The sequence below is a fragment of the Leptodactylus fuscus genome, chromosome 4 (assembly GCF_031893055.1).
Source record: "Leptodactylus fuscus isolate aLepFus1 chromosome 4, aLepFus1.hap2, whole genome shotgun sequence".
NCBI lineage: Eukaryota > Metazoa > Chordata > Amphibia > Anura > Leptodactylidae > Leptodactylus > Leptodactylus fuscus.
Window position 1 is genome coordinate 185407943 of NC_134268.1, and position 23407 is coordinate 185431349.

The window sequence follows — 23407 nt, forward strand, 5'->3', positions numbered from 1 at the left end:
CCATAGCCATTCAGATAAAGAGGCGTCAACACTGTATGATGTGTATTGATGTAATAGTGAGGTGGAAGAATGAATCCTCACACTCGAATGGCCATATATGATTGTAAATAAGGCCAGCCAAGAAGGGTTACATTATGAAAGAATAGACATCATTGTGAGATACCCAATATATACACATACACACGTGGACAAAATTGTTGTTCCCCTCATTTAATGAAAGAAAAACCCACAATGGTCACAGAAATAACTTGAATCTGACAAAAGTAATAATAAATAAAAATTCTATGAAAATGAACAAATGAAACAAATGAAAATCAGACATTGCTTTTCGCTTCAACAGAATTAAAAAATAAATAAATAAAACTCATGAAACAGACCTGGAGAGAAATGATGGTTCAGTAACTTAATATTTTTTTGCACAACCTTTTCAGGCAATCGCTGCAATCACACGATTCCTGTAACTGTCAATGAGACTTCTGCACCTCCCAGCAGGTATTTTGGCCCCTCCTCATGTGCAAACTGCTCCGGTTATCTCAGGTTTGAAGGGTGCCTTTTCCAGACGACAAGTTTCAGCTCCTTCCAAAGGTGCTCAATAGGATTTAGGTCAGGGCTCATAGAAGGCCACTTCAGAATAGTCCAGTGTTTTCCTCTTAGCCACTCTTCTGTGTTTTTAGCTGTGTGTTTCGGTTGAAAGGCCCATGACCTATGACAGATACCAAGCTTTCTGACACTGGGCAGCACATTTCTCTCTAGAATCCCTTGATAGTCTTGTGATTTCATTGTACCCTGCACAGATTCAAGACACCCTGTGCCAGATGCAGCAAAGCAGCCCCGGACATAACAGAGCCTCCTCCATGTGTCACAGTAGGGACATTTTTCTGTCTGTGAACATAGAGCTGATGTGCCTTGCCAAAAAGTTCGCTTTTTGTCTCATCTGTCCATAGGACATTCTCTCAGAAGCTTTGTGGCTTGTCTACAATTTCTATTTATTACTACTTTTGTCAGATTCAAGTTATTTCTGTGACCATTGTGAGTTTTTCTTTCATTAAATGAGGGGTACCAAAATTTTTGTTCATGTGTGTATATATATGATGAATAGCTAAATTCTATTTTTGTAATTTAAAGTTTTATTGTTGTAGTGGAAAATGAGTATTTTTTTTTTTATCCTAGTGGGAGATTGTGTAAATATGTGGTACCCTTAAATTGGTTATAAACCTAAATCCCAATACCTTGCAGATGTGATTCTACAGTTTCCGAATATGCATCTGTTATACCACTTTGGAGTCCCATTTTTATGTAAATTGTTGTTTTAGTCATATGCAAATGAGAGGAAAAGTGTTTGCCCAGAAAGCTAGAGCTAATCCCAGACAAACTACAATACCACCCCGAACATTTGTTCCCTCATTTTCATAGGAATACAATGGTGATTTACATGAAAATGGGGCATCAAGGCTGAATAACAGAGAAATATTTATATACTTATATACAATATACCATATACACTAACTCTTTTATATTCACTCTGGTTGGGCAGAAACACAAAAACATGTTTAATGCAAATACAATTTTTATTATGCAACATGAAAAACAAAGGACTTGTCACAGACAGTGGTGTATAAGATTTATAAAAGAACTTCATGAGAAAAGAATTGCTATACAAAGGTTTCTATAAATGCCAAATTTATGCATAAACTCTAAAAAAAACAATTTTATAAATAATAAATTAGGATCTCCAGTTTAGACTCTGAAATCTAATGATGTTAAGAAAAGCATATGAAATCTATTCGCTATGGAAGATTTAACAAAGAACGATAATCCTTGTCGTATAGAGAATTGTCTTCAAGATTTATTAGTTATTTATAAGACACCATTATATGCTCTGACCAAGTTCTATGGGCAAATTCCAACAAATGTACAATCTGGATGTTGGGAGGCCATAAATATTTGGCTAGCGGTATCCAATATATAAAATTTAGGTTGCACAAAAAACAAAATCCATAGACAATGGCCCATCTTGCTAAAGTTGAAGAAAATAAGGAGCCATAATACAAAAAGTGTGAGTAACCTAGCCGTAAAAGATAAAAATTGTCTCAACTTGCCAATCTCGGTGGGAGTTGCCAATGATCTCATGTGTATAAATGGCCTCCTGACAGTCCGTCAAACTTCAAAGGATTCCACCATGGGTGATATAGATATCCACTGCCAGAGGGACTCTTCCCTATTGTAATGTACAAGTGTAAGTGGTCAAGCAAGCATGTTTGTGGTGGAGGCCAGTTTCATACCATATACAAAATTGAACATCCCACCCTAAAGTCCCACTTTCTGCTTAGTTATTGGGACCATAATAGGTAAATTGTAACTTCAGGAAATTCTTTTTATTCATTCACTTGTGCTTTTTCCAAGAGGAATATAATAACAAAGCTCCGACCAAGAAACATTCATGGAATAGTACGTTGAGAAGAACTGGGATGCATTTTTGCTATTATCTTTGCACTTTGAGATTAAAATGAACCATGGTCTATATCATGGTTCCTGATATAGTCAACTGACAGAGGACCACAATTTATGAATTCATTTCTGAGCTGGTTTTGAGTTACCAAAAGTGACGAAGACCACACCAGTCTCGTTGCCTTTGTTACTGGAGTTGTCTACTGATGAGGTTACATGTCTTCGAAGCCGAGGAGAAGCAGTCACCTCATAGCGAGGAGGAGAAGATACAAACTCAAACGTTGAAGAACTGTGAGTATCTGACTGTTTTGTAACTGTTGTAGATGTCTTAGACCTTATGATTTTGTTGCCAAACTGATCAGATTCTTCATATTTTTCTGTAACTATTGTTGTTCCAATTACTTTGGGACCTTCTGCCCCAGTTTTCAATTCTAAGACGCTTTTTTGCCTCTGTGAATTGGGACTTGATGGTGAGTTGGTATTTTGTTCATGAACTGGTGGAATGCCGAGTGATCCAGATGACGATGGTTGTCCTTTGTCACAGACACTCCACTGATGAAAAGGATCTAAGCACTCTAGAGAGTTTATCTCATGTTGGTCATGTTTGTGCATGTCTTGGGACATGCTTCCGTTTTGGTTTGAAGTTACAGCTGACGATAGAGAACTATTGATCTGCTGGGAGGTCTTTCTTGCAGCAGACTCTATGGTAATGAAAGATGGAGATGTAGGAGAAAGTCGACTGGAGACACTAGTAGTTACCTCCAGTTCTGATTTCTTATTCTCTATTTTGGTTTGTGGTGAAGGTTCTATATCTTTTTGATCAAAAAGTTGTGTTGGTTTTTCATATTTTGCCTTACTAGAAACAATACTAATTTTTCTAATGTTGTTTGAAGTATTGGCAGATGACCCTAAAGATTCTCGGAAAAGACTTGAAAGACTTGAAATGTCCGAATCTGATTTTAAGTTGGAAACAGCATAAAGTGCTTTCTTAACAGTTTCTTCAATGTCTAAAATTTTGGCCAAGGTCTGCTCCTTTAAATGTTTGATTTCAGTACTTGCCCTTTCAAGGTCCTCAAAGGCAAGTTCTACTGAAGACACACTTTCAGAATCTTCTCTTTGCATCTCAAATCTTTCATCTTTCTGAGTGTCCTCTTGCTTAGGAAGAGGGGAAGCTTTTTCTTTTGAGGATATCACCCAATCTGGAACAGTCTCAAATAAACCTTTCATGGACTTTACATCAACACTATTTCTATTTTCTTCTAACTCTTCGACCTTTTTCAAAATCTTCTCCAACTCATCCTGTTTTCTCAAATTTTCAAAAATATCTGTTGCTGTCTTAATATTGTCCTTCATTATTTCATCCATATGAATTGATAATCGTTGGCGTCTTGCATCCTCTGATTCCTTGGATCGTTTGACCCTCATGACTACATTCTTATTGGCATGGCTAGCATTGGTATTTGATTGTTTCCTATCCACAGCGGTCAAATTTACTTTTTCACCTTTTATATTTTCAGGCAGTTTCTGTATATTTGTGTCTTGTTCCAAAACTGGTCTTGTATGGGATGTTAGCTTAGTGTCTGAAGACGCACTGTATTCATTTGATATGTCTTCTTTGTATTGGTCAGATTGGATCACTCTTTCTTCCTGATGGGTCTGATTTTTACTGGAAATTTCATGGTTTTGGTTGCACAAGTTGTGTTCTTTTTGAAGAATCATCTCCTTCTCCGATTCAGGATGTATGTTTGTAGACAGACGTATGGAAGCACTTGGGACATTAGTTGGCGATTGGACTTGCATTGTCGTATTGTCTGGTTCTGTTATAGCTTTAAAGCTACATTCATTCAATGGTGTTGAAGGGTTCGAAGCTGGAGGTGATGGTGTAGTTACGGAAGGCTTGTTTTTGTGTCTTGGGGGCGGACGTACTCCTGGTGTCAAATGTTTTGGTTTTGGTGGTATGGCTGGCTTTTTTCTTTGTCCCATTTGGCTAGTTTGGGAGGTATTAGTCTTTTCGTCTCCTATATTTCTACAAGCAGTGGAATCTTGAGTATTTGGCACAGGTTTGTTCACCTTTTCAGAGCCATCTTTTGTTGCTTCTATATTACATGGGTTGATAACTTGGCACTTTTCTTGTTCGGTCACAGGAGCTGGAGAAGGAGGAGAATTATTATCAGATGGTTGCATTGACTTTGCCATAGCCTGATCTTTCATGTGCTGTACATCAGAATTCCTTTTACCTGCAGCATAAGACTGCCCTGCGTTTCTGTATATCATAGCTGCTTTAAAGTCACCCTTTGATACATTAACATTAGACTTTTGAAGAGATTCAAGGGTGGATGTTAAATTACCTTTTACAACTTCTTCCTTTTCTATTTCTCTCTGCTCTTTTGAAGCATTCTGCAATGCTCTGATGGCTGCCTTTACATCTCCCCTGACAATATCTTGATCCCTTTCTTCTTGTTCTATTTGTGCCATATAGTCACAATCACTAAAGGGATTTACATATTGCTTTGCTTGTTTGGGGGGCTCAGCATCGTCTTTAATGTTGCTAGTTTCTGCTCTAGTATTTTCTTTATTCTCACATGAAGTTTTCTCCTCCTCAGAAACACTGACCTTTTTGGTGGACGAAGTCTGAAGACTTGCATAGGATGTTCTTGTATCTTTAACCGTGGTCACAACACTTGCGGTTTGCTTTACTGTTGCATGTTCTTGGTGTAATGCTGCTTGAACTGGTTGGGTTATAGCTCTTTTTGCTTCCTTGTTGGTAACTTGGATTTCTTGAGCATCGCTCTGTATCTTGCATTGCACCTGTTTTTGGATGGTTCTAGCTTCAGCCGTCGCCTGTCTTAGATCCAGCATTGCAGCTTGTAGATCGGTGCTAGAGGTGCTATTGTTTTGTAACGTGTTGGCGTTGGAACCTACAAGACAAACCTTTTTGTCCATTGTGGAGACATTTTGTTCTCCAGATGTTTGCTTGCTGTTTGTGCTTTTCTGTGCCGTGGTATTACTTTCTGCTGTATTGCTCAGACAGATGTTCCTTTTTTCTATTTTGCATCCAGATGAAGCTTTCTGAGCATCTTTGTCTTTCATCGTTCCATCTCCGGTGCATTCTATCACGGCCTTATGAGGTTGTACAGGGTGGAACACTGGTGTAGATGTAACAAACACACATCCTGACCCTGCTTTGCTTTGATCAGTTGACTGGTTACATTGCTGAGCATTGACCTCTTGCTGCACAGATTCATTCTGAGAACATGCGAGAGCATCTAATTCTGATTCCGCCTGAAGACTTTTCAAGTATCCAAGATCACCTTTCTCAATGCAGCTTGTAAACAACTGGACATTTCCTTTCTCTGTTTGATCCCGAGTCACTGAGTTTCTTGACTTGTTTTCTTGACTGCATGAAAGGAGATTCCCAATTGTAGACTTGACATTTCCTTTCAGAATATCCCCTTGAGCCATATTAAATTTACAGTATAATGATAAAGAATAGATGATAATTTTTACCGAGCCACTTTCTGACTCCTCCATGATGATACCAGTTTTGGTAGATGCATCTTCATTGAGCAATATTTTAAGGGCTTTGGCTACATCGTCTGTGACATTTTCTGCCTCCTGTTTAATTGACTGGACTGGATTCAGAAGATTCAATTTGGTTGCAATGATTTGTCTGCTGTTGTTTTCCTCTACTAATAGACCATGAGCTTCTACATCAGTTCTGTGGAGCAGCTGTAATAGTATCCTTTGTAGGTTTCCTCCAAGAATTTCTTCCTTTTGTATATCAGTTGATGTCTGTGTTGATAACTGATATTTTATCATCTTCACATATCCACCATTATTGTTTTCAATGACAATTCCTTTATGTTGAATTATATTATGGGAAAGGAAGGCATCAAGCGTGTCTTTTACATTTATTTCTTTCTGTTCAGTGCTCGTTGAGTATTTATGGTCAAATTCATCTAGCGGTGTTCTCTCAAACAACCAGGTCGTACTCTTCACATTGGCTTTGGGAATTCCTTCTGTAGATTGAGGAGCTTCTGTGTTTTCAGTGTCTTTCAAGCTGTCTAAGGGTTGTGACTCAAATAACCACGTGCATCGCTTAACATCACCTTTTTGGTTGTCTTCTCTTTGTACTTTGATGATACCACAATGTTCTTGATCTTCTCCTTTTAAGCAATCGATAGGTTGGTTTTCAAAGAGCCATGTAGAAGTCCTAACATTTCCCTTCTGTACGTCGCTGACACTAACCAATCTAACATACTTCTTCTGGTTGACTTGTTGGGTTTCAAACAATTGCTTATTTAATCGGACATCGCCCTTCTGTACATCTTCAACTGTTCTAGTCGTTCGCTTTTCAGACTCGGTTATGGAATCCAATGGCTCAGTCTCAAATCTCCATCGGGCAGCCTTGACACAACCTTTTTCAATATCTTCCTGTGTCACTGCCCTAATGACAAAAACTTCATCATCCTTATTGATCATATCAAGAGGTTTTGTTTCAAACAGCCATTTTGCACCCCTCACATCCCCCTTTTGAATTTCTTCTTTCTTCACAGATGTGACCTCATGGTATCTCCCTCCTTTATCCTGAATTGCATATAATGGCTTGGTTTCAAAGAGCATAGTACAAGACTTTACATCTCCAGAAACAGCTTCTTGAATTTTGTTTATCTCTTTCTCATCAGAATCCTCGTGGATCTGATCTAAAGAATACGTTTCAAAGATAAATTTTTTTCCTCCAACATCTCCACCTGCTATATCTTTTTCAGGAGGTAATTCTTGAATTCCATCTTCTTGAATTGTCATAGAGTCTATTGGGCAATTTTCAAAAAGCCAAGTGAATTTATTTACTGAGCCAGCAGGTATATTTCCTTCTACAGGGATGTCTGTCCTTTGTAACGGGGCATACTCATTTGGCTTTGACTCAAAAATTTCCTTCACCCTGGACACTTCACCTGACTGGATTTCAACCCGACTAGAATAACGTATCATTTTTTTCTGTTCTCTTGAAGAAGAAAGACTGTCTAAAGGTTCAGTCTCAAATAGATGTTTGGTTGTTTTTACATTAACACCTTCTGATTTTTCTGGAGAAACAATGCAAACTTTTATATATCGCTCTTCGGAATCCTTGATGGAATCAAGTGGTTGAGTTTCAAACATCCAAGTGTATGATTTAACATCACCTTGAACGGGAAGTTCCTTCTCCTGCTTTTTCTCTGCTTTATCATACAACACGTCAATTGGTTGGGTCTCAAAGAGCCATCGACATTTAGTAACATCACCTTTTTGTAAGACGTCTTTCTGGGATGGGTTCTCTTCGTCTTTAACATTCTTATCGGGATGAATGACATCAACAGGTTGTGTTTCAAACATCCATTTGGCTGTTCTCACATCACCCGACATAATTTCTTGCTTTGTGATCCCTTTAATGATATCTACCTTTTGGATACTTTCATTAAATTGATCCAATGGTTTTGTTTCAAACATCCACTTGTAATTTTTAACGTCACCACTTATTACTTGTTCCCGACTGACAGATGTGACTTCATGGTAATTGCCCAAGCTATCTTCTATGGCATAAAGTGGCGTGCTTTCAAACAAAGCTTGATTTGCTTTCACATTTCCCAACTTAATTTCATCTTGGCTGGAGACTTGAACACTTTTTCGGTTTCTTTCATGTGGAAGTGTTTCGAATAGGTTTTTGAAGGACTTCACATCTCCCTTTATGATTTCTTCTGTGCCAGTTACATATTGTTCCATGGATTCATCCTCTTTGCTGGTAATTTTATCTAGAGAACATGTCTCAAAGACATGTTTCCTTTGTTGAACATCTCCTCGTTCCTCATTCAGTAGCTCCACCTTTTTTAGTTGTCCTACTTCTAAGCTGCCTTTCAGTGTTTCCATTGGTTGTGTTTCAAAGAGCCACAAGGTGGACTTCACATCTCCAGGCAAAATTTCTTCTGTGGCTGCAAATTTACTGTCGGTGTTATCATTTATGGAGTCAAAAGTTTGTTTTTCAAAGATATTGCACTGCTTGCTCACATTTACTCCTTGAACGTCATCTACAGAGGGTTGAAACACTCCTTCTTCTATGTTCTCCTTTATCGTGTCTAAGGGTTGAGTTTCGAATATCCATTTAGTCGCATTTACACCTCCTTTTGCTATCTCTTCCAATGAAATTCCTCTAATAATCTGAACTTTAGATGTATCCTTATGAATGGTGTCCAAAGGTTGAGTTTCAAATAGCCATCTGGCTGTTTTTACATCATTGCTCTCTGTTTCTTCTCTACAGATAGATTTTATCTCATGAACATTTCCAGTTTTATCTCGAATAGCACATAATGGCTCAGTCTGAAAATATTTGATAGTTTTATTCACATCTCCTTTAAGTTCTTGTATTTCAGATTTAAGCTGAAGAATGTTATTTTCTTCTACAGAGTTGCACCGGCCAACTTCATCTAGTGATTGAGTCTCGAAAAGAATCTTGGTTCCTTTAACATCACCTTTTTCAATTGGGTCTTTTAGAACTGCTTGCTGGACATCAACATCTTCAGGATAGATTTTATTTAAAGAGTCAAGTGGTTGTGTTTCGAATAACCACAAAGCAGTCTTGACGTCTCCCTTTGTCTGATCTTCTCTATGTTCTGCAGATGATAACATGTCACCACTATTAAATTTTTGACCTTGAAATTTCAAAGAAGTATTTTTGACATTACCACCAAGTACAGCTTCTTCTTCAGTCAATTTTCGGTTACCCTGGTGTTCTCCAATGGTATCTAAATTCCAATTTTCAAAGATCCAACGCATGGACTGTACCTCTCCAGGCAAAACTGTATCTAGGCTGACGGAAGCCTGTTGGCTTGGCTCATCAGTGCTTAACAGTTCTGAAATGTCTCTGGACACAGCATGCTCCAAGTTCTTTCTTAGCTCTGGATGCATATGGCGGTAAAGTCTTTTTAGTTCATTTACTTGTCTCTGCTCATAGAACTTGGAAAATGACTCTTTTGGTGGTGGCGGAGGCATAAAACATTGCTCTGGTACTCCAGTTACTGTAACGGAAGGTTGGACTGTGTCAGGAGGAGGTGGTAAAGGTAGTTCAGCTTCATGTTTCTTCTCAGTAATACCATCCTTTGATATCTTCTTGGTGTTATCTGCCATCTTAAGAAGTAAATAAGAGTATGAAATTCATGCAAAGATATGAATATAATTTTCTATTTTTTTTCTTTTACCAGATTGAAGTAATCCTCCGCACAAAAGTAAAATGTCCACCTATAACCCAAAGTGGAATCCACACCAGCTCCAGAGGCTTAATTTCCAAATTGTTGTTGCAGGGACTCCCCTTCCCACCAAACATAACCATATTTAACCATATTTAAATTTGCTCAACTTTAAAGATTTCCTCTAGGCATCTTAGTGATGAAATATTTTGTCTTGGTTAATTGCCAATGGGTTCAACCATGAATGCGGCAACTTTCTATGGTCTGGCAGTGGTCAGGAACTCAGCCATGATTTCCTTATTGTGGTCAAGTTGTCTTCTTGTGCGAGTATTGTCCCGCATGAGAAGATGAACTGTCCACAAGGAGATCATGACTGGGTTTCATAGTCATATGTATTATAGTTATATCCATTGGTAACCTACAAAGACAAAAGAGTGTCACCACTGAGATGGTTACAGAAAATCTTTCAAACTTTGCAAATTTTTTTAAATTATTTATATTTGCAAAAATGTTTACTTTGAATATAGTTATGTTTATGGGGAAAACGCCTTTAATCTGGAGGCCCGTGAGGGGTTTCCTCAGGTTGCTTTTGTTGTCTGACTTCATGTTTAGGTCCCAGAAAATAGAAGACAACAGAAGCTTAGATGTGCCATGACAGCTGGCGCCTTTTACTTGAGCACTTTAGAAGGCTGCAGGGATACAATAAGACCCCAGGGGATCTCCACATCAAATTGGATTAGGTATATGTAACTTTGGTTGACTCGGGGTCATGTAGGAGTTTTAGCTTTTGTTTGGAGGGTCACTTTAAAGGGATTTTCCAGACTAAAAATATTCATGACTATCCTAAGAAGAAGTGATCAATGTCAAATGAGTGAGGTTTTGACTCATGACACCACCATTGATGTACATAGAATTGAGCAGGAGGCAGATAGCTCCATTCTCTGTGTAGTGGCCAGACCAGGTTACTGCAGATAAGCTCACTAACTTGAATGGGAGTTAAGTGGCAGTGACTTAGCTCAACCACTATATAGATCAGAGCTGTCTGCTTCCTGCTCCGTTCTGTGTATATTAGCTATTGACAACAGCTTATTGATGGGGGTGCCCAGTGTCAGACCTTCACCGATAACTTATCCTTAGAATATTTTTAGATGAGAAAACCCCTTTTAATAATATAGGTAAGACAAGTAGGTTAATTCATAATATCCTATAGAAATATAAAATGAAAGCACTAGGAAGAAAAATAACATTGGTTATTCATATTACGAGTGTTATCCCACAGGCTTGCTACAAATGCAACTCAAACAAGGAAACAGTAAGTAAATAAGTATTATATATTTTTATATTACAGTCAAGACAATGAGATGGAAGTCCTCACACAACTAATTAGATAGGAAAATAGAAACATTGTATATGTTAGAATAAAACAGAATAGACAGGTCCTTAGACAGGACCTTTCACCACCTCAACCAACTACCAACAGCAACTCATTGTAGCTTTCAACTTTACTGAGTTCAGCCCAGTTGGAATTGTTTTCTCTAGCACCCACTGTTCCCGAGCAAATGTTTCTGTTGGTTTCAGAACTGTTAGTCTCCCACTGTCAGATGGGCGGTCCTGAAGCAGTGCGACAGGGACCTCCCACTTGACAGTAGAGAGCATAACTGTGCTGAAAACTAACAGCAATGATTTCTCTGGAACAGTGGGGGCTAGAGACAAAATTGCAACTGTGCCAGAATCAGTTGAGCGGAGTCTATTGAACGATGCAAAGAGTTGGTTGAGTTGATAAAAGCTCCTCTTTAAGGGGATCAAGAGAAATCATGCTTTCTGACTACAGCTGCTGCTAAAGGGGACATGGTTGTAACAGATTAGGCGGATGTCCATGTTAGGGTCTCTTCACACTGAGTTTTTTGGCAGTGGATTTTGATGCTGAATCTGTAGCAGAATCTAGTAGCAGAAAAAAGAAGCGAGATGACTCTTTGGGCCTAATCCAGAGCGGAATGCCGCAACGGGATGCTGGTGCACTGCATTGGCATCCCGTTTCGGCTAGCCACGCCTAAAGTTGCAAATTCCGCTGTGTGAACATACCCTTAAGGTGCACATTCATTTTAAGCATCGGACTAAAGATTATTTTTAATATAGGTTAGATTTACTATGTCTGTATTAGCCAAAAATCCAGTGGACTAAAATTCTCCAAATTGCCTATTGCATATGCCTCTTAATATAGTTGCATCTTTAAATAGTCCATGGATCAGAAGATCAAACCTATGCCCTCTAAAGCAGCCTATATAACAGTGAACTATAGTGACCATAGCTTGCCCTGTTTCCTCCCAACAAGCACAAATCTAATTTTTGGAAAAAACATGAGCATCAAAAAATAGAATTGGATTGAATTTCTTTGTGCAAAATAAAGCTTGGGCTAAAATCTGCGACTTTTTGGCGCTGATATATTCACCTACTATTGTACTTCACTGTACTATTGTTTCTTGATTTGAAGCATTTCTTCCAGTGAACAAAGTCTACCATTTGGGATCTAAACTTATTTCTCATTTTGGTACTTGGTTACATCAGAGAAGAATATGATCTGAAATTGAAAAATGAAAAGTGAATCTTACCTTTTTGTGTATATCGGGTTGACGTCTCTTTTCTGACTTCTATTCAGCGCCTGTGAACACAGAAGTATTAACTAATAGGGGATTTTGATTCCTTAGGTTAAGAGGTCACTGATATGAATATAAATGTGCTAGCACTAGCAAATCCTATAGGTGGAACTCCTTTCTCTACTTATAGACAAACCTTTCAGTTTGAAGGGTGCAACAGTGGCAGGCACAGTGTCTGGCTAGTCAAGTAGACTATCAATGCCTTACATATCAATGAGATTTCTTTATGTGATTGGTGATTGTCCAACATTGGCACCCCCACAGATCAGCTGCTTGACAAAGCTGCAGAATTCAGGTAAGCACTATGGCCTCTTCACTGAATATCAAAAACATCACCATACATTGTGTAAGAGCTGTGCCTGCTATTCCAGATTGCCCCCCTTCATTTCAATGGGTCTGAGCTGATGTTGTACCATTATGACCAATGAATGTGACATCATCAGAAGAGGAAAAAGGCAGCCCCTCCACTTGTGTGCCCCACAAGATGTTGTCAGGGGCAGCACTTTTCCTACTTCAGGCTGGGGCACCACGGGGCATAAATGCCTTGACAAAACCACATCATTTTACAGTCCCATAAGTCTACAGTGTAGCAAATTCTATTCTCACACTGCAGAAAATGTATGTGCAGCGGAAATGTTGTGATTTCCAAAACTGTTGCGTTTTTGGAAATTGCAGCAGGTCAGTTATACCTACGGAAATGCTGATGGTTTCCCTATAGATATAACTGAAGCAGAAAGTCCACATAGGAAAACTCTATGGACTTTCTTTGAAATGCACTGCGGGAAAAACCACAATGTGTTTCCAATGTCTTTCCTTAATAGCTCTTTACTTTGTGTTACTGACCTCTGACCTTTGGATTTCAGGATTTTTGTTATTTTTCTATCCTCTCATCTTGTCCCTTGGAGCTTTTATAGATGAATGCTTCCTACCAACTATTCTAAGGGCTCGTTCACATCTGCGCCCAGTCTCCGTTCTGCAGGTTTACGTTTCCTGCACAAAACAGGCAGGAGATGGAAAGCTGCAGGACTCTTTCATAACTATTCATTTGAATGGGGTTGAAAGCTGTCCGGCCGTGAGCGGCGGTGAGCGTTTTATGCACTCCGCTGCGAAACCGTTTTTTTTTTAAAATCGGACACAGAGTCAGATATGCAGTACTCTGTGTCCGGTTTTAAAAAAATGGTTCCACGGCGGAGAGCATAAAACGCTCACTGGCACACACGGCTGGACCCGCTCTGACAGCTTTCCGTCTTCTGCTGAGAACGGAGACCCGAACGCTAGTGTGAACCTAGCGTAACTTTGATAATCTTCACCTCTTAATCTGGTGCCGCGTTTCCTGCAGTTTCTTAAATTTGCCAATGTCTAGAGGTAAGGGCTCCAACCACCTGCAAGTGCAGGAGCTCATCCTCAGGTATAATACAACAACTATGTGAACGTCTCAGTTTAGAGGTACAAACGTGTCCTTCATGGATGAAGTTTATGTGGGCTACAAGTACAAGCTACGGAACGTGGATGCATATAATACAATAATAAATGTATTTTATGCAGATATTAATATAAAATAATAAGATACTATCATGAAAACATTTAGAGGGCTTACCATTGGAGCTAGTGCTGTAGCAGCAGAATATGTTTACAGTATGTGACTGAGGGTAAGCGAGCACCATGGATTGGATGGGTAAAAATCTTTAATCCTGAGATCATCTATTGTCTAAGGATAACCTACACATACATACATGACCCTGACTATACGGCATCCTCTATGTCTTCTCATTGGTGGATGAGAATAGTAATAGATAAAAATATATCATGAAGCAGGAATTTTGAGAATGTGATACGTACTGCTCTGTATTCCTGGTATTGTCTGCCGCAGGCTGCAGCTGTCTTCACAATGTGTAGTTCCCTCACGGAGGGTAAGATCTACTTGTCCTTGATGAAACTTTCCAGTGACGTTCTGTATTCTTCGGGTATATCAATTACAGCTTTTTTCATCTGAAATGAGACATTCACATTGATTATTAGAAATAGCATATGAGGCATAACTTGGATATACAGTAGTACATTATACATTATGTACAATCTGTCACTTGTTTTTGCTTGGCCACTTTAGTCCTTAAAAGGAACCTTTAAGGTTGATTTGGGACACAACACCACCCACAGGGCCTTATAGACTAGGGGGTTTAATGTCCCAAATTGCCCAATTTTAAAACCATCCGTACCTGCAATTCACAAATAAGTTCAATGAGATTCATCAGACTCATCTCTGGTGAACTCCGGCACCTGCGCAGTTCTTCATTGCTTTGGGCATCTTACATTTATTGTTAGAAATTATCCCCAGACAACTAGGGATTTTATAAGAAATACTATCACCATCTCCCGAGGCGCTCTATGTAAAAATATATGATGTATTACACGTGGAAAAGTGGCGATGTGTATTAAACACTTACGTTATTTGTAGTCTCTGACATGGGAACCAACAAATTGGAAGTCCTGTTATTAAATTGTATTTACCTCTTTTGTGGTTTGGGAAAAAAAACATGTTTTTTTTTTGCTGTTTTTTCAGATTATGCTATGGGGCCCTGTGACTTCTAGCTATATCCATGCATATCCATCTATTGCTAGCTGAAGGAGAATGTTCCTTCTTATACTAGGCCTACTCCTAAAGAAGAGCGAGGGCTTCCCTATTTCAATAGCTGTTCTTAAAGGGGTGGTCCAGGATTGGAAACATGGCAGCTTTCTTATTTTCAGGAAGTGACATACTCGCACAGGTATAGAAAGCTCAGTTATAGGTTGGTGTCCTACTAAGGCTGGTCTTACACGACCGTAATTTAAGACTGCAAATGGTCCGCAATGGAGGGTTTTCAATTGCGGACCATTTGCAGACACATTATACTCAATGCGGCCTCTTACACCACCGGATATTTTATCCGTGGTGTGCCGGGCCGCAACCGAGGTCCGCGCTTTTTAGAACATGTCTGTAATGGCCACAATTCACGGCACTGCACGGACTCGCCCATAGAACTCTAAGGGGGACTGTGGCAGTTTACAGGCATCTGCGGAGTCTATGTTGATGATCAGCAACTAGTGTTGCTGATCAGCAGCATGAAGACCGTAAAAGCATTACGGTCATGTAAGACCAGCCTAAGTTGTTCCATCTACCTACTAACTGTCCCTTTGTCTGCCTGTGACATGCTGGACAAAAGTAGATATTAAGAATGCTCATGTATCATTTGTTTTCCATGGACTAAAAAGTGGATCAAGATGGTCAAAAGTACCTTAATGTCTTAGCCTTAGAGGCCACTATTTTATTACCCAGAGACTGCTGTCTTTCCATCCATTCCACATGGAGATGACAGCTAAGGCAGAGTCAAACATCAGTTTTAGAACTTTGTACAACTATAACACTACTATATATACTCTTCTAGACGTATGTGCTAAAATATAACTTTGTAAGAACAGCCCCCACCTTTTCCAAAATCTGTTCCAATTGTTAATTGTTACTTAATTGGTTTGTCTCATTGTGTTATTGTTGGGCAGTCTTTCTTTGTCTTTCTTTTGGCTTATCAGCTTGTCTTACACACATTCCAACTGGAAAATACATTTACAAAGTCTCCTTATCACTATTCACAAGATAAGGATGCCTAAAATAAGTACCATGTGTCTTTAAAATATTCTAAATATGCATTACCCCGGCCAGGATAGCTACAGGAAGCTCTAAAAAACCAAATTAACTCAAGTGAATTGTAATGAACTGGACATCTGCTCCTTTACTACGGCCTTAAAATACTAATCTCCCTACATGGACTGTGCTATTGTCCGGCCAAATATGCCTGCATTCAATAACATGGACCACAGACACTAAAAGAGAGGGCTCACACTGAAATGTGAATTACGGAGCCAATCGAGCCTGCAGGAATGTAGTTACTGATGTCCAATGATGTCTACACATCTGCTGGTACGTGTAGACTATTAGATCAGCACTTGGCAATGCCCTTGTACATCACTGGCATTAGAAGTTTACATTAGATCTGGGCAACATCTGCACAGAGTGTCAGAAGAACATAAAAACCTTTACACACAAGGCTCAAAAAACATAAAAAACATGGCTATGTGTCTGAGCTAAAGATATTTATTTGGGCGTTGCAATATGGGTGGTATAGGAAGTAAAGGGAAAAATATGTTAGAATTTATAGAAGAGTATTTAATTATTCCGCTGTGTTCACATCTGTATCAGAGGACAAAATAGCAAAACAGGTCTGTGTTATATTGTTAGGTAAAATATCAGACTCTCAAACACCTAGTGGAGCCCATTAAAGTAAAAAAAATGTGTATAAATAATAATAATAATAATAATAATAATAATAATTAATTAATAACAACAACAACAACAATAATAATAATCATCATCATCATCTAGGCTCTGTACTTGTAAAATGGTACATGGTTGAACAATCTGAATCTTAATATACAAATAAAATGATAGATAGATGAATACTATAAATATATAGATACAATAGAGAGAGATACAGTGCAAAAAGAAGAGCAGTGCCAAACAAAATAAAAGGCTGGGTGCTGGTCCCACAGTCCAGAGCCAATGGCTGTATGACAAAATCCTACAAAACAGACAGTACTCCAATATCAGAAAAAAAGGGACTTATTAGCCCCCAGTGTAACGTTGCATTTAAGACATAAATGTTGCACAGGGCCATTAAAAGCCCCTTTGTTTTTGTGATATTGAGTACTGTACTGATAGATAGATAGATAGATAGATAGATAGATAGATAGATAGATAGATAGAGAATACATTCATCTATGCTGCTGTAACACACTGAATTTCCCCATGATGGGACTATTATAGGATTATCTTATCTTATCTAATGTTTTTCTGGAAAAAAAAATTAAAACTTGAGTGGATTGTTTGCTTAAAATATAATTATTGTCTTTTTAAAAAATCATTTCTTTCTTTCTTTCTTTCTTTCTTTCTTTCTTTCTTTCTTTCTTTCTTTCTTTCTTTCTTTCTTTCTTTCTTTCTTTCTTTCTTTCTTTCTTTCCTTCTCTCTCTCCTTCCTTCCTTCCTTCCTTCCTTCCTTCCTTCCTTCCTTCCTTCCTTCCTCTCTCTTTTCCTTATCTCTGTCTTTGCAGTTACATAGTGTTACCATGAGATAAGTCTTCAGTAAACCCCCACGAGATCCCACAATGATCTGCGTCAGGCGACAAACTCAAAACTTGTACAATGAACAACATTGTCAGTATATTGCTTAATATTATTAAAAGCTGTGATATGTGAAAGAGATGTGATATTTAGTGATACATTAATCTGCTAGATTGTCATCCTAGGTGTTGTGGCTCAGTCTGTAACCTCGGATAGTAAGTGCAGAGGATCAGGTCGGACGGATCTGATAGACTAGGTGAATTGTACCGTGATGAAAGATTTTCCCTATAGTTCCCCCTGTACAATGCAATGTTAAATATTCATGTGAAAGACATCCACCCACCTGTTCAGATCCATCATAGTCTTGTGTTTTTGTAGAGAGACTAAGAACACCATCGGTTGTGCCCTGCCTGTGTCTATAGAGCAAACTGCAGACTCAGCACCAGCCCATCCAGACTGGGCAACTAGAACCTGTCTGCAGTCAGCTCCTGTAATCCCCATCTCAGTCACTGCACACAATGCCGCCTGCCAACTCCATGTTATTGTTCCTTGTGACTTCAGGCTGAACATGCTCGCTTCACTCATGGATTCACAAGGAAACATTCGGTTTATTGTATTATTACACCAGCAGGTTAAGGGAGGTCCACAAGGGACAGATATGCAACAGATTTCCAAAACACAGAATTGTGGTCAGAAAATCCATCGCCTATTACATTGTAGCTCCAAAGTGGAAGAGATTTTATGAAAACTCTTCTATATACTGTGGAAAAATTCTGCAAGAAATCTGCAGAGGGGTGTGGATTTCAAATCTGTCAAATTATATTATAAATGTTCATTGTAGGTTTTAAAACACAATGTAAAACTTCTTTAACCATCTTTAAACCTCTTGACTTTATACGTCCAGGCGGTCCACTCTTGATCCTGTTAAGCAGTTTTGAGAGCCCCCCTGAAGTAGACAGTTCACTAACACCCCTTCCCACCCAATGAGTTTATGTGTATACAACTATGGCTCCTCCCTGACCCGATGGTCATGTGATCCACCGAGGACCAGGAACTGTAAGACCCAGATAAGCCCTACAGTTCATTTTAGGAGACTGAATTCCTGCTGTTACTGGGGCTAAAAGTATCTGCCATGGTTATACATGGAAATATTTTGGCATGGACAGGGCGCATTCTGACTTTGGATCCCAAAAACTTACTGACCTAAACTGATTATCCAATAGCAATGAATCAAATGTTTGTGTGAATCTGGCATTGTATACCAAGAATACATGAGCGTATCTATAAGATGCCATAATAAACCTGGTATGCCTATAGGTGGTACTAAGGCTTGGTACACATCTGCGCCCAGTCTCCGTATGGGAGGAAACCGAATGGAAACCACGCGGACCCCATTATAGTCTACGGGGTCCACGGGTTTCCTAAGGTAACCACTTTTTTATGTGGATTAGGTTTCCATTCGGGGGGAAGGGGGGGGGGGGGTCTCCAAGCGGATACTAGCGCGCAGATGTAAACCTAGCCTAATCTGTATACTTTTTCCCAAAGAGCCTTGCCTGTACGGTCCTCTACACCAGCTGGACCTCCATTCTCAGAGACCCTTCAGAGACATTCTAGTTAACAATTCCCATTTCCCAATACTATGGGCTGCCTTTACATGTATGATTTCTCTTATGTAGGATGTTTTACTGTTCACAACAAATCCAGTATGTTCTGACATGATATGTAAAATGTTACACATTTATAAAAATCTCATTTTTTTAACAACAAAAAACATAAAAGTATCTGTGTGATTTTCAGAGCCAGAGATGAGAGAATTCCACCATTGGCTCTGTGTAATAAATAGACACAGGCCGGTTACATCGTCCCTGACACTGAATGAAAACCTCTGCTCTGACAATGGGCTGGTAATCTCTGGCGCCTCTGATTTGCCTTGTCTTGTGGAATTCTCATAGATGACTAGGCACTCATAATAGACGGATGAGAGGCCAGTGTGACTGTCTAATCTATCTGACTATATATGTGACAGCCATTGACGGCAGGTCCGATTCATGGATACAGTATCTATTATGTGGTTACTTGTGTAATTCTGATGTCTGTTACAGATGTAACAAATAATCTATATCAGACCTGTGACAGATGTATACTAGAAAGTTAAATATAATACATGTGATGGCCCTTATTCGCTAATGAACTTGCTACTATGATGACCAAAGCACCTAACAACTAGAAATATGTCACTCCTTCCCAGGACAACTGTTGTCTATGTCTGATCACAGTAAAATAGATCAAGCTATGTTGTATTTTGGTCTAAAAAGAATTATGTCTGACCCCGGAATGTGGTGAAGTATTCTAGGAACAGTATTGTGGTGCAGTCTCGTGCAGCTGTCCCTAGGCACCAGGATATAGACCCTTCTACCAGCAGGCAGCTGTCTCTAGATGGTCTCCTGGTCTCCTCTTCTTCACGGAAACATCTCAGGCATGTTAAAAAGAGCTTTATTTCATGGCTCCCAGTGCTGTATTTACAGCACCCCTGACCACTTCAGATTAATACTTTCCCCCAGTCGCCTGGTGTGAAATATAAAATAGCTAGAGATGACCTGAAATATATCCTATGAGGATAGCAAAGGCCTGAAGTGTCCAGAAGCATCTTAGATATTTGTAAATGGGACTTAGTGTAAGATATATTAGTTGAGCTGTGAAAATAAAATAGGAAAAATATATGTACTGCAAAGGCAGACTTGTAAAGTGAAGGGTGTCAACATGCCATACAGCACTATACAAGTCTATTTATCTAATCTATCTATCTATCTATCTATCTATCTATCTATCTATCTATCTATCTATCTATCATCTATCTATATATTCTATCTATCTATCTATCTATCTATCTATGTATTATCTATCTATCTATCTATCTAGCTATCTATCTATCTATCTATGTATTATCTATCTATCTATCTATCTATCTATCTAGCTATCTATCAATCATCTATCTCACTCTCTATCTAAAAAAAACAGAAATAGGCGCCACCAAACATTGAGAGATGAAATCCTCAAGTTGCACAACAGTATATCAATCTCCTTATTGGATGCAGCAAAATAAAAAAAAATTGTCCATCAGCATCTTGATCCTTGATGGAATGTTTCATTGGAGCCAAAAAACACCATGTCTCGGCCCACACTTTATCACATTTGATGGGCCGATACGTAGTGTTTTCTGGCTCCAATAAAACATTCCATCAAGGATCAAGATGCTTGCAGGCAAGTATTTTTTTCTATCTATCTATCTATCTATCTATCTATCTATCTATCTATCTATTTACCTATCTATTATACTTTGTAGTCTTTCCAATGTTTTATACTAGTTTAGGGGATAGGCCTCAATATCCAATACATGTGTCATACTAAAATGTTTATTGTAGTAATTAGGAGGGCAAATTGGAATTGCAAAAATTTTAGTACATACAATATGTAAATTGCACTTTACTTTACGTGGGTCACAAAAATCTGCATTAAACATGCGCTATTTCCCTCTTTCTGTACCCCACTCCCCACTTTTTATGAAAGTGGGCAGAGACCAAGGTAGACTGGGACAGGGATGCCCCAGTTGGGACATTTGTTGGGACAGCCCAACAAATTTACTATAACTCACGCCAGAAAACTGTAGTGAGTAATATAGGAAATGTACACTAGTTCCTGGCACCAATTTCCATTCCCATGAAATTGTTAAGCGTCCAGAGTCTCTGATAACCCGGTGCCGTTATCGCTAGTCGGGGACTTCTTTAAGATTGGCATACAGAAAACCATTCTTAATAAAGTCCCCGATTGACTACAATTCCATTTTAATCCCGAACACTGGGGGGAATTTATCCTGCTCTGAACTCCATGATTTTGACAATAAAAAGGCACAAACTAAGGATTTGCAACTTTTTGAACTCATTTGTGCAAAAAATTGTGACCTTTTGCATTTTTAAACCACTCATTGCACTTTTGAAATGTGGGTGTGAAGGTGGTCAAGGTCTGTCCGTCTAGGTGTTTGTACACCAGATTTATCAATTGAAACTTTTCAAAAAGTCCCAAAAGTTGTCTCAATCTCAGTCTGGTGGGTGGGTGGTGTAAGAAGTAGAGTAACATCACAGGACAGAAGTGTTAGGCTGGGTTCACAGGTTTTTTGGACTGGATTTTGAGCGGTAGGCCGCCTCAGAATCCGGTAAAAAAAACAGCTAGTCGCAACTTGATGCCAGTGCAGTGTGTACACTGCACCAGCATCCAGTCGCGGCATGCCGCTCCAGATTAGTCCCAAATGAATGGGCCTAGTCGGGAGGGAGTGTTGCACTGAGGACTCTACAGCAGATTCCACCACGGAATCCGCGGCAAGAAAGGTCATGTCGCTTATTTTTTTCCATGAGCGGGAAAAAGGAACCCATTGAATTCAATGGAAGGTGGTTTTTTGAGCCAGAGTCTGACTCGGATTATGTGTCAAAATCCGGCACAAAACACCCCGTGTGAACCCAGACTTAGACTTATAGATGTGCTAAGTTTATCAAACATCTTGGAAAATTTGATAAATTTGGAGTAAATTACAACAGCACAATTTTCAGCAAAACTGACTGTCAAAACTTTCCACATAATAAATCTCCACCACTGGCTATAAAAGCAAATTGGGAAAAAATACATAGAAACAAAACGATGAATCAACTAAGTTATCAGCTATCAAGTACTTTGAAGCCATTCAAAGGGGTAACACGAAACTCCTGGCCCTGTATCAAAAATGTATTGTTTATGGTACTGGTTTCCTCATACTGGGAATAGCCACCCTCCAAGGCTCCTGGGATACGGATGAGATTGTAGATTTGCACTGCCCCCCAAACCATAGTGCTCCTCCCTTCCATAAGTTCCATCATAAACTGAAGCATTTTATTATACAAGTGCTAGATTTTGGGAGTTTTTTTGGACTGTTCTTTTTCAGTTCAACATGGAGAAATTTTAAATTCTATTTTTGAAAAACAGCATAAAACTATTGACCTAAAGGTAAAATCTGAACTCAATCTGACAATAGTACAAAACAGTAGCGTAGTATATATTCTCTAATTCAGAAGGTGAGTTGCTGTAGACACGACTACTAGTGCTAATGGTGGCATTTTAGACGTTACACTATAAATTAACACAATATAATAACATACAATTCAGCAAAGGAGAATATTTTGCATTAACTTACATGTACAGATGTTCCAGTTTGTGAGTAGAAAGTCCCCAAATGAGTTGCTGAGTTTCCCTGTGTCCCAGGCAGGACCTGCGTCCCTCTGTGTCTGGCTGTAGCAAGTGGCAGCTGTTTTTATCAGGGAGCTGAGCTATGTTGGGACTATGAATCTACCGGTCTATTTTTAGGGAATGGCAAGTGCTACTCTATTCATTTGAGTCAACCATTACGGTGCTGTAACTATAGGAGCCCGAAACGTCACATTTAGAAATTGCAGTTAGTCTATTAGGCCTTGGACTGAGTCATTGTCAAACACCTTGGAGAATGAAATCACTCTTCTGAGGCTCTTCTGCTGGGAACGCAATGTAAGGGCTTGGAAGACTCCAAAAAGTGCCAAAGTTGGGTGTCTAGACATGTGTAGTCATACTCTGTTTTTAAGATACAATATTTAGAATCTGATTTTGGCATTTTATGAGATAGTAATGGGGGATTATTAAAATATTTCATTTTGGAGGTTCCAGATTTGGAGGTGACTTATTTCACTTGAGAACAAAGAATTGGGCATGTTGGAATCCAACAAACCCAACTCTTCTTTTCCCCAACATCTTCCATCAGTGTGAAAATTGGGTCACCCTGATGGACCTACTGAAATTGGTGGTTTGCCTAATATTCTATATAAATTATATAAAATTTTTTGCCAAATTTTTATAGTTTCAAGATTGTAAAAAAGCAAAAACTT

The 23407-nt window shown here is 39.0% G+C and overlaps 1 protein-coding gene across 2 annotated transcripts; it reads right to left on the bottom strand.

Annotated features, from left to right (window-relative positions):
- Nucleotides 1–1614: 1614 nt before the first annotated feature.
- Nucleotides 1615–22774, bottom strand: XIRP1 (xin actin binding repeat containing 1). 2 transcript variants are annotated; one of them, XM_075271481.1, is made up of 4 exons: nucleotides 22687–22774; nucleotides 14159–14308; nucleotides 12275–12324; nucleotides 1615–9606 (listed from the first exon to the last, which is right to left on the bottom strand). In XM_075271481.1, the coding sequence occupies exon 4, from the start codon at nucleotides 9604–9606 to the stop codon at nucleotides 2572–2574; it is 7035 nt and encodes a 2344-aa protein (XP_075127582.1). In that variant the 5' UTR covers nucleotides 12275–12324; nucleotides 14159–14308; nucleotides 22687–22774; the 3' UTR covers nucleotides 1615–2571. The 2 variants fall into 2 exon arrangements, with proteins under 2 accessions (XP_075127582.1, XP_075127583.1); XM_075271482.1 differs by lacking the exon at nucleotides 22687–22774 and adding an exon at nucleotides 17812–17839.
- Between the last annotated feature and the right edge of the window lie 633 nt (nucleotides 22775–23407).

What these genes read in the sequence shown, in the direction of transcription:
- XIRP1 (XM_075271481.1), bottom strand. Translation starts at nt 9,606, where the DNA reads ATGGCAGATAACACCAAGAAGATATCAAAGGATGGTATTACTGAGAAG.